General features: G+C 40.8%; 1 protein-coding gene across 3 annotated transcripts in view; it reads left to right on the top strand.

Moving 5' to 3' along the window:
- Positions 1-16,913, top strand: part of msh4 (mutS homolog 4) — a 31,404-nt gene that overhangs the window by 649 nt on the left and 13,842 nt on the right. The window contains exons 3-8 of one of the 3 annotated variants that reach the window (XM_077238397.1): positions 7,963-8,062; positions 8,591-8,710; positions 8,882-9,045; positions 9,899-10,009; positions 10,200-10,315; positions 10,852-11,025. In XM_077238397.1, the coding sequence (XP_077094512.1) occupies positions 7,963-8,062; positions 8,591-8,710; positions 8,882-9,045; positions 9,899-10,009; positions 10,200-10,315; positions 10,852-11,025 (785 nt within the window). The remainder of the gene's footprint in view (positions 1-7,962; positions 8,063-8,590; positions 8,711-8,881; positions 9,046-9,898; positions 10,010-10,199; positions 10,316-10,851; positions 11,026-16,913) is intronic. The other 2 variants (XM_077238399.1, XM_077238400.1) reach the window with 2 other exon arrangements.

A 16,913-nucleotide genomic window follows, 5' to 3' on the forward strand; every position in this document is an offset into this window, starting at 1 on the left:
TCCCCAAATAGCAAGCGGGGATGATTGACCGATGCGTGAGGCCTATCATTAAAAAGAGACTGAAAATCGGCAGCAATAAAGAATCCCGCTAGATCCTCTCTTCCACTCCCGCGGCCCGCTGTCTGACTGAGTTCAAGCGAGGACAGTTGTTTCAGTGACTCCTGAAGGTAAACGGGCTGGCGTGGATGTGTAAAGTTGATATATTGTTTTTAGTTAACTTAATCTGGATTCGATGATCATACGGGAGTGATCGCATGCATGGATTATCTTAAAATACTCCGTCATTCATGGTCACTCAGATAAGAGCAAAACATCATTCAGCCATGCAAATTATAAAATGCTTAAGTATTGATGAACAATAAATCTAAATAAAATTAAAATCGATATGGCTTAGTGATTATGAAAGTTCTGTGATTTGTGGATTACTGATAAGCACGAGTCTGGAGAAACAGGCGTTTATTTATTCATTCTCAGTGTTGAGAAACGTAGTCTGCATGTGTTACGCTATTGAATTAATAATAACTAAAGTACCTAAGTATGTTACATAATTATTTTGTATGAAAACTAGCGCAGTAGTTACTTATGGATTAAAAAGTACCGTTGTATCAGTGCTGCGCGAGCTCTCTCTCACAAACACAGACGGCGCGCACACAGAGAGAGAGAATAATTGTAAATTGACGGGCTAAGTTTAAATTTTGTTTTTGGTTGTTTTTTTTCTGTCAAAATGTCACAAAGCATTTTGTATTATCCATCCGTGTTTTTAAAATTCGTTAAAAGGCAGACGTTTTACTGTTAACATAGCCCCATATTTCGGATTCATCTAAACTTATACTTGATATTCTTTTTAGAATAAGTGGTTCGTTTTGCTGTTATTGGACTCCTGTCTATTCATTGTCAACTATTTTCTATATGTTTGCATTGGCTAACGTTTATTCAGCTAATGCGTGTCCTGTGTGTCTTGCATTGTCTCAAAAAAATGACTTAAATGACTTAAAATTCTGTCTTAAAATGCGTTAAAATAATATTTATTGGGGTTTCTTCAAAGGTAGCATGTTTTTTACTGTAACTGGGTGATGAAGTCATAAAAGGGAGTAGCGACCCATAGTCTGCTAGATTTATTCTGTTTGTGGCTTGACTATGGACAATTTTGAACCAGTCAGGCGTGAGAGAGCGGAGGAAATTGCCAGAAATCATGGCCCTCAAAGAGTTATCAATACTTGGTGTGAGGAAAATGAGTGAAGGGTTGGCCAGGTGTCATGGTGAGTAGCTAGAGCTAGCCTAGGTTAACCTGGTGCTAACCAGGATAACATTAGGGAACAAGCCAAAGTCTTTTCAAAATCTTGTCGTCATGTAGAATAGCAAGGAGGGACAACGACTTAAGACATTATTTACTTACATGGTTTTAGTAGTCCTAATCAGAGCTTTAGAGATGCACACACTGAACAGGCACAATGGCGCTTTTGCTGGCATCTGCAGACAGAACGCGATATTGCGTGTGCTAAATCGCAACTAATTAGCCATGCTCATTGTCAGAAAGAAAAAAAGAGATCTTTGTGTTTGACAGGTGTTTGTGTGGGCTATGCCACCCAATGGAATCAGCAGTGGAGCGTATGTGCTGCCGTGAGGTGAACGCGATTTGGAGTTTAGTGGAAGCAGCTCGACCCACGCCGCGACCGGTTTTCAGACGATTTGTGCTGCCTTGTCGAAAAATGCTACCCAAGCGCGAATCGATCACAGAGAATGTCGATTCATGCTCTATTGTTTCCATAATGATGTAAATCTCACAATATTATCGTTATTTCATTTAAAATTTTTATGGGGAGCATATTTTGATATTTTAAATGTACTAGCAATCATCACATTTGATATAACAAGTAAAAATGACATTATTGTATATTATATGAAATACAATTATAATCAAATTCAAAGTTATGAGTACAGTATATTGTACTGTCTGTTTTTATTTTTAAAACGGTGTGAAAAGTAAAAATTATCATCAAATAATCCATTAATCTGACGTGCCTCACGCAGCATCCTGGTTTTGACGCATGCTGCCTGAACCCGCTTGTTTTGCGAATAGTTTACGCTAATTTCAGGCAGAATCACGGTAATCTCACAGCCAGCACACACGAGTATGTTTACAATTGGGTTATTTCATTCGTTTATATGTTGACGTTCTTAATATGTTATACATGTGTGTTTGTATTGTGTACGCACCTATGGTGGGAACAAATTTCCTCTTGAGGACAAATAAATCATCATCATTCATCAACACCATTTTTGCTTGCTGAGTTAGGTCTCCTCCAATATAACTGCTAGCCTACTTGCCGTTAGACTAACGGCAACTCTAGGCTTGGAGTCCCTTTTATGACGTCACGCCCAGCCTAGTGGAAGGGAGAGGGAGTGTAAAAAGTACCAACTTTTCATATTATATTCAGCATTTTGGTATAAAAAAACATACAAAACAATGGTGGGCGGTTCTTATCTTTATGTTTAATAAGCACATTGCATTATCTTCATGAAAAATGTAAGCTGCAATTTACACTTTAAGTAAGTTAGGGTTGGGCAATTTGGAAAAAATACATCACTATTTTATTACGATTCTTTTTTATGTTGGTTTTACTATTTTGCAAGTGACTGAGCATTACAGCCAAACTAATTTCCCTTTTTTAAAAACAAAGCCTTACAAGGTATTAAAATGTAAAATAAAAAAGAATGGCAGACATTTAGACCAAAGTGGCAAAGATAAAAAATCGTTGTCATTATTTTGTCTTTATTAAAAAAATAGAACAAAGATACACATTACACAGGGCTTGAAATTAACTTTTTTACTTGGTAGCACTGGTGGTCCCAACTTCAAAAAGTTAGGAGCACCAGCAAAAATTTAGGAGCACCCACCAAATTTGATGTTTAGCTCTGCCAGTAGAGTGGAATGACCGGCAGCCTTCTGGTGATTAAAAGAAGTGATTAAAAGCGATTAATAATCGATCCTGATTTGTTTTTTCCACACACTTGTCCCTGCATTTTTTGTGCTTGGTACTCTCCTCTCTTCTTTTTTTTTAAGCTGTGATTTTACCACTGTATTTCATAGCTTTGCAAGATAAAATCCTTCTTTGCTAAACCTAATAATTATTTTGGTATATCATCATATCAAAAAATATATATAAACTAGAATAAAAAAGTAGCATTAAAAAGTTTATTTTAACTAATTGTATACCATATACAATCGAATACAATTAGCAGCAACAACTTGATTTTTTTTTTTTCTGGTTTCACCTCACTCCAGTCTAAACTAAAAGTTTTTTGTTTTTTTTTGGTAAATTTTCTTCACATTGTCATATAAATAACCTGAAAATACTGTAGTTTATTAAGGTTAAATCTTCCTAACCACTCTTACTAAAAATAAATAGGGTGCACACTTACATTCTCATTTTAAGAGCTGTTCTGAGTAAATGTGGTTTGATTTGTTAACATTCGTTAATGCATTAAGGCTAACTAACATGAACCACGAGCAATACATTTGTTACCGTATTTATTAATCTTTGTTAATCTTAGTTAATAAAATAAATACAGCTGTTCATTGTTTGTTCATGTTACTTCACAGTGCATGAACTTCAGGGTGTCTAATATGTAGTCATAGAGACAGAGCGCAACGCATCATAATCTGAAGACCACGCCCACCGGGGGGAGAAACAATCCAACCGTCTCCATTGACTTTGCATTGCGAGAGGCAGCCTCCTTTTATGACATGTAACAAAAGACAGAAAAATGCCTACAAGCTGCTGTGTGACAAGGTACAGCAAACAAGCTAAAAAAAAAACAGAAATACATTTTTATAAGCTACCAAACCGTAAAAGCCAGCCTGTAAGGAGACAAAAGTGGATACAGGCAATAAGACGTGAAGCATCAGCGGGAAGAATGGGTAAATTGTGGGATCCTAACACTCAGTATGGCTACGTGTGCACAATATATCTCCTCCTCTCAGGTTCACATAGGGTGGTGAAATAAGCAATCGACATGGTTAAAATTATGTTTGTTTTTTGTGTGTTTTTTTTACAATATCATGTCGCGTTCCAGTGGGCGTAACGTTAGACATTGTTTTGTTTTTTGTTATAAGTCATAAATGACAAGGAGGCAGACTTTCGCAATGCAACGTCAATGGAGACAGTTGGATTGTTCCTTGGATTGTGGCCTAAATACACTCTGTCTCTATTCATTGCCTAAGTATTTTTTTGCCGCGACAAATCAATCACTCCTTTACGACTGGCTGCCTGCACATTCATTCATTGAGCTGCTGCAACTTGCGCTCTCTCCACGACTCAACCACAGACAGTTTTTAATGTCTTAGCAGACAATAACTACTTAAGATTTTGCTTTAGTATAATTTTCGGGATTCGGGAGAACAGCTTAGATTTCGGGACTGTCCCTAATTTTTCGGGACTAATGGTCACCCTAGGCTTGTCTGATTGATTATCCCAGCAGATTAGGACATCACACAAGATTTGTCAATACAGAAAACATTTCATCACTGGATAGTTTGTTTTGTTTATTGAAATTGTGGTTTATGTCAGCAGAATGTGCAGAACGCTTTTTAGAGAAGATAAAGCAACTTTTTTTTTGTGTGCAAAATTCACACCCTGCGGTAATTCAGGAGAATCCACGTGAAACTTCGGTCCTCTTACCTTTTACCATCGTGTCAATTCTCAATTGATTTCGATTAATATGCGCGTGTCACGGTTTTAATGTGTTCAGTTTTGTTCTGTGATCTTGCTTCCCCCTGTCTTTGTGATTTTGGTTTAGTCCTGTTAGTTTTTCCCTGTCTGTCTAATTTGAAATTCCCATCACCTGTGTTTGTTAATTATCCCGTTAGCCACAGTACTTTTAAGCCCTGTGTTTTCCCTCAGTGTTCGTTGGTCGTCGTCTATGTATGGTAGTGTGCTTTGAAGTCCTGGAGTGTTTTCCTTTGTTCCTGTTTGTTCCTGAAAGTTTATTTCGTTAATAAACTAACTGCATTCAAGTACCTGTGTCCTCTTCTTCGGCATCCTGCACTAAACCTGACAGCGCGAGGGAGGGAGAGCAAGACAGTTTGAAGACGGTGAGAGTGCGCGCGCGTGACCGACTCTCTCTCTCTCTATTCTCGTTTTTCTTTTTAAATTTTGCGCGATAGTCAGCTCCCTGTCACGTGACAACGGAGTGCAGCGTAAGTGAGTGGGAGTGATTGACCGCTAATATTAACCAATCTAAAATCTGCTTTAAAGTTAAGAACGTAAGGATGAAGTTTAATTGGATGTAATCGTGGGATAGAATGATGGTCCGGCCACCGCGTATCAGCGCACATGAGGTACACACTGTGCAGTAATTTGCGTACGTTTTGTAGAGAAATAAAAACAGGTCGCACCCCAACCAATATTTGCACTCGCACAAATGCTCCCAAATATATTTTTAGGTCACACAGATTAAATTTCAGGAGCATATGCGACCAAATTGGTCGCAATTTCGAGCCCTGTTACATATCGAAAACATAATATACAAATGAAATAAAGTGTATTATTTACATTTTTTCAGCTACAGTAGGTGTATTTCAACAGTAACAGTAGCATTACAGTAGCAAGAAATTGAATGAACAAATATAAAAATAAAACAGTACATACACTGATTCTTATTAAAGCTACTGTATTAAAGTTCTTCCCCCAAAAAGGAAAATTCTGTCATCATTTACTCACTCTAGTTGTTTTAAACTGAATGAGTTTCTTTCTTCTTTTGAAAATAAAAGTTATTTTGAAGAATGTGGGTAACCAAACAGTTTCTGGTCCCCAGTGACTTCCATAGTATATTTTTTTCTATTACGGAAGTCAATGGGGACCAGAAACTGTTTGGTTACTGACATTCTTCAAAATATCTTCCTGGATGTTCAGCACAAGAAAGAAATGAATACAGGTTTGGAACAGTGAAACTTCAGTGAAAGGTGTGTAAATTGCGCAAAACAATTTGTGTATTATATCTGTATGATAAATGTAATTGTGGCGAACAGGACAGCCGAGGGACGTGAGAGAACGGCGCGAGGCCGGTGGTACAATTGCTAATGAGCAACACCTGTGAAGCACACAGGTCTCGCATCTCTCACGGAGGAGCGGAAGCATAAAGGAGAGGCGACGACATTGATGATCGAGAGAGGAACAGGCCTGTATTTTAGTTGAGTTTTGTTTTTTGTATTTGTGTTTTATTTTAGCCAGCAGTCGTCCGCGAGGGGCTGCTGGCCGTTATGTTTATTTTGGGTAAGCCAGCAGTCGTCCGCGAGGGGCTGCTGGCGGTATTTTAGTTTGTTTGGTTTATTTTAATAAAGTATGTTTAAATGTTCGCCCGTTGCCCACCTCCTTCTTCCCTGAACATTGCTACACTGGTGCCGAAACTCGGGAAGGGGGAGGAACGCGCTGTAAGAGAGTCCTCGCCGCTGTGGGGAATCCGCGGTGCCATCGAGCATGGTGCACGAGTCCTACCATCTGCCCAAGGCACCCGAGGAGCCGTCGCTGTCCACCGGGCGCTACCCAGCGTCACCGCCAGGCACCGCGGAGAAGATCGCCCAGCTGGTGGAGGACCAGATGGCTGCACGTTGTGGGAACCGGACCAAGTTTTTTTTTTCCTCTCTCCTCTCTCTCATTCTGTCGCTCCTCATGCTTCCGTCTCCGTTTCCCTCGGCTTGTCGGTCCATACCCCCAGGGATCGCCACTGCCGGGGGGGGGGGGGGGGAGTAGGCACAGGCTCGGGTGTACCCCCCGGCCTGTGAGGGGCGATGGGGCGATGGGGGTATGTGGCGAACAGGACGGCCGAGGCACGTGAGAGAACGGCGCAAGGCCGGTGGTGCAATTGCTAATGAGCAACACCTGTGAAGCACACCGGTCTCGCATCTCTCACGGAGGAGCGGAAGCATAAAGGAGGAGCGACGACGTTGATGATCGAGAGAGGAACAGGCCTGTATTTTAGTTGAGTTTTGGTTTTTGGCCGTTATGTTTATTTTGGGTGAGCCAGCAGTCGTCCGCGAGGGGCTACTGGCCGTTATGTTTATTTTGGGTAAGCCAGCAGTCGTCCGCGAGGGGCTGCTGGCGGTATTTTAGTTTGTTTGGTTTATTTTAATAAAGTATGTTTGAATGTTTGCCGGTTCCCGCCTCCTTCTTCCCTGAACATTGCTACAGTAATTTCAATCAGATTTGACGGGCAAGTTTAGAGTTTGTCAAGTTTAGCCTTACAACACGGGTTAGGTGCTATAGAGGGTATGCGTTGACGTCACTGTCCCGCCGGAACACCCCTCAGAGTGACACCCCTCCACCCCTCTGCGTGACTGGATGTATTAGGGGAAACTGCAAAAAAAATAAATAAAGTAAAAACAAACGATTATCAGTTTAAACTAAAGGTTGAACTTGATATAGTGTTCCTTACAACTTACCAACGATCCAGTGATCCATGAATATTGATATGCAGCGAGAAATTGTGTTTCCTGACATTTATATGTGCCTGATTTTGACGCCAGGGAAATACATAAAACAAATTTGAATTACAACAGAGTTGTTTCTATGAATTGCAGCGATCTATTTGCTTCTCTGTTGTGTAGCTCTCGGCAGTCTCTTATAAAATATACCTCAGATTTCTTGTCAAATGTAGTTGTACAGTAAATCGCAAAACTCTTCCCCATTTTAGATGTGTTTTGTTTTTTTCACGGCATTCATGTGAAAACAAATGCTGCAGCTCAGTCTTTTTGCCACTTATTGGGCGTAACCGCAGTCACTCCGGCTGACACTGACGTCACGCGCATACCCTCTAGTGTCTTTACTTTTTTGTTATAATTTAAATATTATACTTTTGTTGTTATAATTTAAATATTATACTTAGAAGTTTACAAATTTGCCAATAGTTACATTGACCTAGGTTAATTTGGTTTATTTTCACAGTAATATTTTTTTTCGTTATATTATAAAGGCCTGTGAGAGCAGCCAGATGTTCTTCAGCAGCACTGAAGAGGTGACGCCGGGTTCGAGCTCTGAGCCCGGGCCGACCAGCAGCACTCCAGGTAGTGTTTTACCCTCACTGAATTGCAATTTTTATTTTTGTCTCCAATAAAGGAATGCAACAGCAAACTTTCACCGTGAATATATAAATGAATATATAAAATACAAACAATAAACAGCTATACATAAAGTGCAAATGAAATGACCGCCAGTAATTTTGGAGGGAACATATGGCGACATTAAAAATATAAATATTAAATTAATAATGTATCACTTATTTATCAATTTATATTAAATTTTAAGCGTTTCTGATAAAGGTAAAAAATATTTTTTTACTAATAATTCTCACCTCACACACACTGATTTTATTTTTATACATTGAAATACATCACATCGAGCGTATCACATACGATGTAGTTGCCTCGTAGTAAACCCTCTGGTCCATCAGCTGCTGTTTGTTGTGTGCAGTGGAAAGGCACCTTCAGACTCTTGGGCCCCACTGCATATCGATCATCTGCAAACCTGATCAGTAGATAAGATGTTTGCATGAAAACCCACATCAGTTAAATAGTCCTACTCTTTCTCCTTAGCTCAATGGCAGCTGAAAATCAGTGGAAGAGCAGACAGGATCAGCTCTTCTGTGGGTTCATCTGCCCACTCCACACCTGCACTCTCACACCCTGGCCGAACCCCTCAGCGAGACCTCAACAGTACGCAACTAACTAATTAACTAACTTACACATTTTTCTGGATGGATGTCATTAGTCCTGAATGATTAATTCCTTTGTTTAGAATGAATGTGCTAAATCAACTGATTTAGCACATTCATTCAGCACATTCATTCAGCACATTCGTCTCATTGTGGAACTCTTTTAATCTAGTGACAACGTCTTCATCTGCATCTGCGTCTCATGCGTCCACTGTGATAGTGGCTGTGGTGGAGGGACGTGGTTTAGCTCGGGGGGAGATTGGCATGGCCAGTATCAATGTCAAATGCTCAGAGCTGGTGCTCTCTCAGTTTGCTGACACTGGAACTTATGCTAAGGTAAAGATGCATCCATTCTCCAAACCGCTTGTACTCTGTAGGGTCACTGTGAAGGTAAAGATGAAATCAGTTATTGTGAAAGCAACAAACATTATGAAAGCAATATTTTATTGAGTGATTAAAATAAATATATATTTTAAAAAAGCAAAGAACATGCTAATAAACCATTTTACTTGTTATTTTATTATCAAACCATTTCATCCACGCACGTTTCATTGTTATTTTTTTTACTTTGGATTCAAATGTCATAACTGGACCTTCTAGTGAAAATGGCAGACTTCTCTCTGGTGGCGTATGCAGGAATTCTCCAATCATTTAGTTGTTTTAGCTTATTTTAATGCTTGTTTTGTCTTGTTTTAAATAATTTGAAGTCATCTTGAGGCCCACTTAGAAGTTTGTTGAGGACCCCTGCCCCTGGTTGAGGCCCACTATTCTAAGAGAATTTGCTCTTTGCTTAGCATTTTACTTTCATTTTAATTAAGTACATTTTTAGTGTAATTATAATATATACATACCGGGCTCTACACTGCGACCGACTATAATAATTGACCGAAAATAATTGCGTGTGACTGTAAAAAAATATTTAGCCACACCCTTTGTGCGAGTGACCCTAACGATTCTCATGAATACAACTCCCAAAACGTATCTAAACTGAGCAACAGCTAAGTTTCGTACTGCGATCGGCTGCTTTTCATGCCTTCAGTCAAAGACTTTGCTTTAGTCTGCAGAGCAAGTGCAAAAAACTAGTGAGACGAACTTGCAAAGCTAAGATAATGAGTTTTTGACAATTTAATGCAGTAGAGGAGTATGCACTTTGTAAAACTGACACCAATGATTTTAAATGTTAATACAGGTAATTACTAAGCTGCATAACTTGATGCCTCTGGAGATTCTGATGCCAGACACTTCTAGTGTGAAAGGACAAGGAACAAAACTCTACAGTTTCATCACTGAGACCTTCCCGGTATCATACTTGTTTTTTTTTATTTTTACCTCTATCTCATCTATAAATCAGGGTTGGGTGACTCTTACCATAGAGACTGTAAATTAGCACTATTGTCAGAGATTTTGTACACATCTTATTTAACTGAGTTCTATAATTAGAATCCTCTATAACTGACTGAGTGCAAAATATTTATTTTTTACCTGTGGAGTCAGTCACGTTCACTCCTGTTCTGAGGAAGTACTTTAATGAGAAGAAGGGCCTGGAGTACTTACAGCAGCTCTGTGTCCCTGAGTTCAGCACTGTGCTGATGGAGGTGCAAACCAAGTAAGCCCTCCATCTTTATGATAAACTTGGGTTTTATGCATTTCAAGGGATCTGTTTCATGTTTTTGTTTTAGTTCCAGGATTTTGGATATACATGATAAGATTTGTAGTGATGCACTAGTATAAGAGCTCCACCTATATGGACTCAAGATAGACATTATCTCAGAGGTGACCTTTCACTGTGACAGTAGGAAATATTTGCCTGTTTCAGTTCCATTTCATACTAGAGATATGAATGTATTTACATAAATATAATAATTAACATGTGTAAGACAGTGGTGCAAAACTCAGTTCCTTGATGGTCACAGCCCTGCAGAGTTTAGTTCCAAATCTGCTCCAACACACATACCTGTAATTTTCAAATAAGCCTGAAGGACTTGAATAACTGGATCAGGTGTGTTTAATTAGGGTTGAAGCTAAACTCTGCAGGGCTGTGACCCTCCAGGAACTGAATTTTGCACCCCTGATTGTAAGACATATCATATATGATGAATATGACTAAAGCATTAACAAATAAAACATGTTGTCTGTCTATAGATACTACTGCCTGGCATCTGCATCTGCCCTACTAAAGTACTTTGAGTTCGTTCAGAACTCAATATATGCTCCTAAGTCACTGAAAGTGGTCTTCACTGGCAGTGAGCAGACAGCAATGATTGACACGATATCAGCCAGCAACTTGGAACTAGTAGTGAACCACAGAGATCACAGGTTAGAAATTAAAGACACAGAGCATTATGTGTCTGCAGTTTTAAGTTGACCTGCACAGAATCTCTATTACAGAATTCCACAGACAACTCCACAGATTTCAACAGAATTTGAACACCTGTCATCCATAAAGATCTACACATCCTCTGTACCAAGATCAGCTTCATTTCACACAGTTTATCATATTAAATACACACAAAAAAGCAGTGCTTTAAGTGGCCCAAAAGAGGTGCCGGTACTCTATTATTATTATTTATTTATTTATTTTTGCTGACTTTTATATACAGCAGTCAACAGACCTTATAAAAAATAATAAATCCTTTTATTAGTTTATGGATCTGCTTGAGCTAGAAAGAGCTACTGTAGAAAGAGCTACTGAACATAAATAAAATGTGCAAAAGGGTATTGAAAAAATTTTGAACAAAATGTACATAAAATAAATTATAAAACATAATAACCATAGTGTTCATTGTATTTGTATTTTAACCGAGCAGCTATGGTTGCGCGTTTCACACACCCTCTCCAGACACGTTGGTTGACACTGACAGCGGCAAAAGCGACGCATGCGCTTTTCACTTGTAAAACTCAAGGGTGTATGCGTAATGTAGTCTCTGCTTTCGGTGAGAATTAGAAAGCGTGCATTGTGAAGGGCGCTCTGAAAAGCGGCAGCGCAGCCAAAGGATTAAAACAGTTGTCCAAATAAGCGTACTGGTACGCTAAAAGCACGTTCTGGGCGCACGGGTAGAGGTGGCGGTACGCTCAATAGCTATATTTGGAATTGGCGGTACTGAGTACCGGCGCGTACCGGCCCACTTAAAGCACTGCAAAAAAGTAAAAAGACTGAAAAAAGCACACAGATTTCATTTTGGTGCGACAGAAGTGACAGGTCCTTTTTTCTCCTTTTATTAAAGCTTTGTCTAAACTTTGTAAATATTACTGTGTGGACATATATATTTTTTTAATTCATGTGCACTCAATAATCTTTAATTAAAATAACTTCCTCTTTCCCTCTTGCTACGACATCTCTTCTCGGCCCTGTTTACACCTGGTATTAAGATGCGTCTTGATCTATGGGATCACAAGTAGGCCTAGACAAGGGAGACATACTCATTTACATCTAGTATTGTAATTAATCTCTTTTTTCCACTTTCAACCACTTCTGTTCTGATTTTTTCGAGGGGAGGGTCTATGGGTTGGTAAATGCAGTGTTTCCCAAACTTTTTTCAGTCGAGGCACCCTTTGAAAATTTAAAAAAAATTGTGGCACCCTACACTAGTGTTGTCACGATACTACTTTGATACTATACCTTGAAATGTATTGATTTTAAATACCACAGGGAATAACTGCCGTATATAGGCCTACTGTCATATAGATATTTTTTAATATTATAAATTTTTTTGTCCATCCATTTAAAGTCTAGGAAATCATTAATTTCTTCTGCAGAGATGACTTTACATGATGACATATTTAATTAAGGCTTTTATTCATAATTCAGCAAAACATTGCTCAATTACCATTGCAAATCTCACCTAAATGTTTGCTCACTCAGTGTAGGCCTATTTGTGTTTTTATATTGGGATAATTTAGTTATAATTGCACAAGATAGCTTGTTTTTAATATATTTTATAATGTAATAATTTCACAGTTAATCTCCAAATTAATGTATAAACAACATAAAGACAGTATATTTTAAATAATGGTTTAATGGCATCTTTTTTATGAATGAAGCCCAGTATCACTGATACCAATACTGCTACTGATGTCAGAATCAGAAAGAGCTTTATTGCCAAGTGTGCTTGCACACACAAGGAATTTGTTTTGGTACTGAGGCTTCCAGTGGACATATACAAATACAACATGAAACATAATACTACAAATTATAAGAATAAAAAATATAAATATATGAGAATAAAACTATCACAGTTGGGTTTAGTCAGAATAGACATTTTCAGATTTACAGATTATGAACCTATTTACAGTGTTTTGAATATTATAAATAAATAAATCTACATATAAGTATCACCTGAGTTGTAGGATATTGCACTAAACAGTGGGAGTATTGCACTTACAGGCATATGCCTTGGGAGGAGTGTTAACTGTTCAGGAGGGAAATGGCCTGTGGGAAGAAACTGTTCCTGTGCCGAGATGTTCTTGTGGCCAGTGATCTGAGTCTCCGTCTTGACGGTAACAGTTCAAACAGGTGGTGTCCAGGGTGAGTGGAGTCTGTGATGATTTTACCTGCTCTCTTCCTCACTCTGGAAGAGTACAGGTCCTGGAGGTTTGGCAGGGGGGCACCAATAATCCTCTCCGCAGTCCGGACTGTCCGTTGTAGTCTCCTGATGTCTGATTTGGTAGCTGAACCAAACCAGACAGTGATGGAAGCGCACAAGACATACTCAATGACGGCTGAGTAGAACTGAATCAGCAGATCCTGTGGCAGGTTGAACTTCCTCAGCTGGCGAAGGAAGTACAGTCTCTGCTGGGCCTTTTTCACAGTGGAGTCAATGTGATTGTCCCACTTCAGGTCCTGAGAGATGATAGTGCCCAGGAACCTGAATGACTCCACTGCTTCCACAGTGCTGTTCATGATGGTGAGTGGGGGGAGTGCTGAGCTGTTCCTCCTGAAGTCCACGATCATCTCCACTGTTTTGAGCGTGTTCAGCTCAAGGTTGTTATAACTGCACCAGGCAGCCAGCTGTTCAACCTCCAGTCTGTAAGCAGACTCGTCACCGTTTCGGATGAGACCGATGACAGTGGTGTCGTCTGCAAATTTCAGGAGCTTGACAGTGGGGTCTTTAGAAGTGCAGTCATTAGTGTACAGGGAGAAGAGCAGTGGGGAGAGAACGCACCCTTGGGGAGCACCAGTGCTGATTGTGAGTGTCTTGGATGTGTGTTTCCCCAGTCTCACTCGCTGCTGCCGGTCCGTCAGGAAGCTGGTGATCCACTGACAGATCGAGGATGGTATGGAGAGCTGGGTCAGTTTGGCTGTGAGAAGACCAGGCATGATGGTATTGAAGGCCGAACTGAAGTCCACAAAGAGGATCCTTGCATAAGTCCCTGGTCTGTCTAGATGTTGTAGGATATAATGCAGTCCCATGTTGACTGCATCATCCACAGACCTGTTTGCTCTGTAAGCAAACAGAAAGGGATCCAGCAGGGGTCCAGTGATGTCCTTCAGGTGGGCCAGCACCAGTCTTTCAAACGACTTCATGACCACAGACGTGAGAGCGACAGGTCTGTAGTCATTAAGTCCAGTGATTTTGGGTTTTTTGGGGACAGGAATGATAGTGGAGCGTTTGAAGCAGCAGGGAACTTCACACTGCTCCAATGATCTGTTGAAGATCTGCGTGAAGACCGGGGCCAGTTGGTCAGCGCAGGCTTTTAAACAAGCAGATGAGATGCCGTCTGGGCCTGAGGCTTTCCTAGTCTTCTGTTTTTTGAAGACTCGGCTCACGTCCTCCACACAGACCTTAAGCTCAGGTTGGATGGCAGGAGGGGGGAGTGATAATTGGAGAACAGGAGGTGATGCTGAATGTGTGAAGTGCAGATCAGACCGGGTGTGTGGTGTGAATGAGGGCTTTTCAAACCGGCAGTAAAATGAATTTAAATCGTCAGCCAGGTGTTGATTGTCCACAGATCGAGGGGATGGTGACTTGTAGTTGGTAATGTTCCTCAGGCCATTCCAGACTGATGATGGGTCGTTGGATGAAAACTGGTTTTTCAGTTTATCAGAGTAGTTCCTTTTAGCAACTCTGATCTCCTTTGTCAATCTGTTTCTGGCCTGGTTATACAAGATTTTATCCCCACTTCTGTAAGCATCCTCTTTGGCATGACGAAGGTGTTTGAGTTTCCCAGTAAACCATGGTTTATCATTAGTGAATGATAAGAATGTCCTGGTAGGAATGCATGTATCCTCACAGAAACTTATATATGATGTTACAGTATCTGTGAGCTCATCCAGATCATTGGTAGCAGCTTCAAAAACAGTCCAATCAGTGCAATCAAAGCAGGCCTGTAGATTCTGCTCTGCTTCATTAGTCCATCTTTTTACAGTCCTTATTCCAGGTTTAGCTGATTTCAGTTTCTGCCTGTAGGTCGGTATGAGATGAACCAAACAGTGATCAGAGAGCCCCAAAGCTGCCCGTGGGACGGAGTGATACGCATTCCTTATTGTGGTGTAACAGTGGTCCAGTATATTACTGTCTCTGGTGGGACATGTAACGTGCTGTCTGTATTTTGGTAGTTCACGGGAAAGATTTGCTTTGTTAAAATCCCCAAGAATGATTAAAAGAGAGTCTGGGTACCTTTGTTCCGTTTCAGATATTTGTTCAGCCAGCTGTTGTAGCGCCGCGCTCACGCACGCGTCTGGAGGGATGTAAACATTCACGAGAATGAAAGAGGAAAATTCCCGAGGCGAGTAGAAGGGTTTACAGTTTATGAAATGTGCCTCTAAATTAGGAGAGCACATCTTCTTCAGTGTTGTTACATCTGAACACCAACTTTCGTTAATGTAGAAACACAGTCCACCACCTCTCGTTTTCCCCGTTAGCTCCGCGTTGCGATCCGCTCGGAACAGCTGGAAGCCCGGCAGATGTATTGCGTTGTCCGGTATGGCTTCACTCAGCCAGGTTTCAGTGAAGCACAAAGCAGCAGAGTTTAAAAAATCCTTGTTAATGTGGGTGAGGAGAAGAAGTTCATCCGTTTTGTTAGGAAGGGATCGGAGATTCGCGAGATGAATGCTGGGGAGTGCAGTGCGCAGGCCGCGCTCGCGGAGTTTAACCAGCGCGCCGGCTCGCTTCCCGCGTTTGCGTCTGAACGCGCGTTTGAACAACAACGCTGCCCCTCCGACGAGAATGTACAGCAAAACGTCCGAATAATCAAAAACTGTAGAAAAGGTTTCTGGTGTGTGTTTCCTAATGTCCAGTAGTTCGTCTTTGGTGAAACTGATAGGAAAAGAATGACTAAACGCAGAACAAACGAACAAAAACAACACAATAGCTGGAGAGCTCCACACCGAGGCAGCCATCCGCGGCGCCATCTTGGATCCTCAGGAAAATACACAGAAATTGAATAAAGTTATCAAACACTTTACAGTCTTCACTGCATAAATAATAAATTAAATATAGATGAATCCCAGGGATTAAAGTTCTCCGTCGCTACGACGGATTTCCGTTAATTGCAGCGAGTCTATGACGGATTTCCGTCAATTGCAGGGTTCCCGTCTGTCCTTAATGTCTTAAATTCACTTTTCATAATGTTAAGGCCGTAAATAGGCTTTCATTTCTCAAATAGTGTGATAAATGTCTTAATTTTAGTTTGAATAGGTCTTAAATTAAGGAAAGACGAGGTGTATTCACCCTGCTGAGGGGGATGTGATAAAGCCTGGATCGGAGCGAAAGCACGTTCCTCTCTCCACTCTAACATTCTGTAATCACTTCGCTTATGGTCCAGTCCGGGTTTTCAATTCCCGCTCACGGAAAAACTGCTCCGTGTTCACTCAATTAATCTTAGTTTTGGAGAAGTGCATGTCAGGCTACAGCTGGTTTGCTGCGGTCCGAATCCGAGCGAGTTTGTTCCCTGCGCCCCCCGCAGCGTTGGTCTGGTTTCACGTTCAACTTAATTCTATCGAACCCTGGTGCGTTTGCGTGCATATTACGTCAACGCAAACGTGCACGGCGCATGATAGAAAACAGAACGCGGGTCAATATTGGCCGTTTCTCAATACCAATAGGCTACGCAAACCTCGGACTTGCGTCCTTGATAGTTCGGACGTGGCAAGTTCGACTCGGGAGAACGAACTCCCGAGGACGCGAGTCCGGTTATTCTGCAAACGGATCCGCGCCGATCTTGGTTTCGTCACTCATCTCGCTCTGGCTACTCCGGTTATCTCT

Source organism: Siphateles boraxobius, unplaced genomic scaffold (assembly GCF_051911475.1).
Source record: "Siphateles boraxobius isolate OS27281-9 unplaced genomic scaffold, OSU_SipBor_1 22, whole genome shotgun sequence".
NCBI lineage: Eukaryota > Metazoa > Chordata > Actinopteri > Cypriniformes > Leuciscidae > Siphateles > Siphateles boraxobius.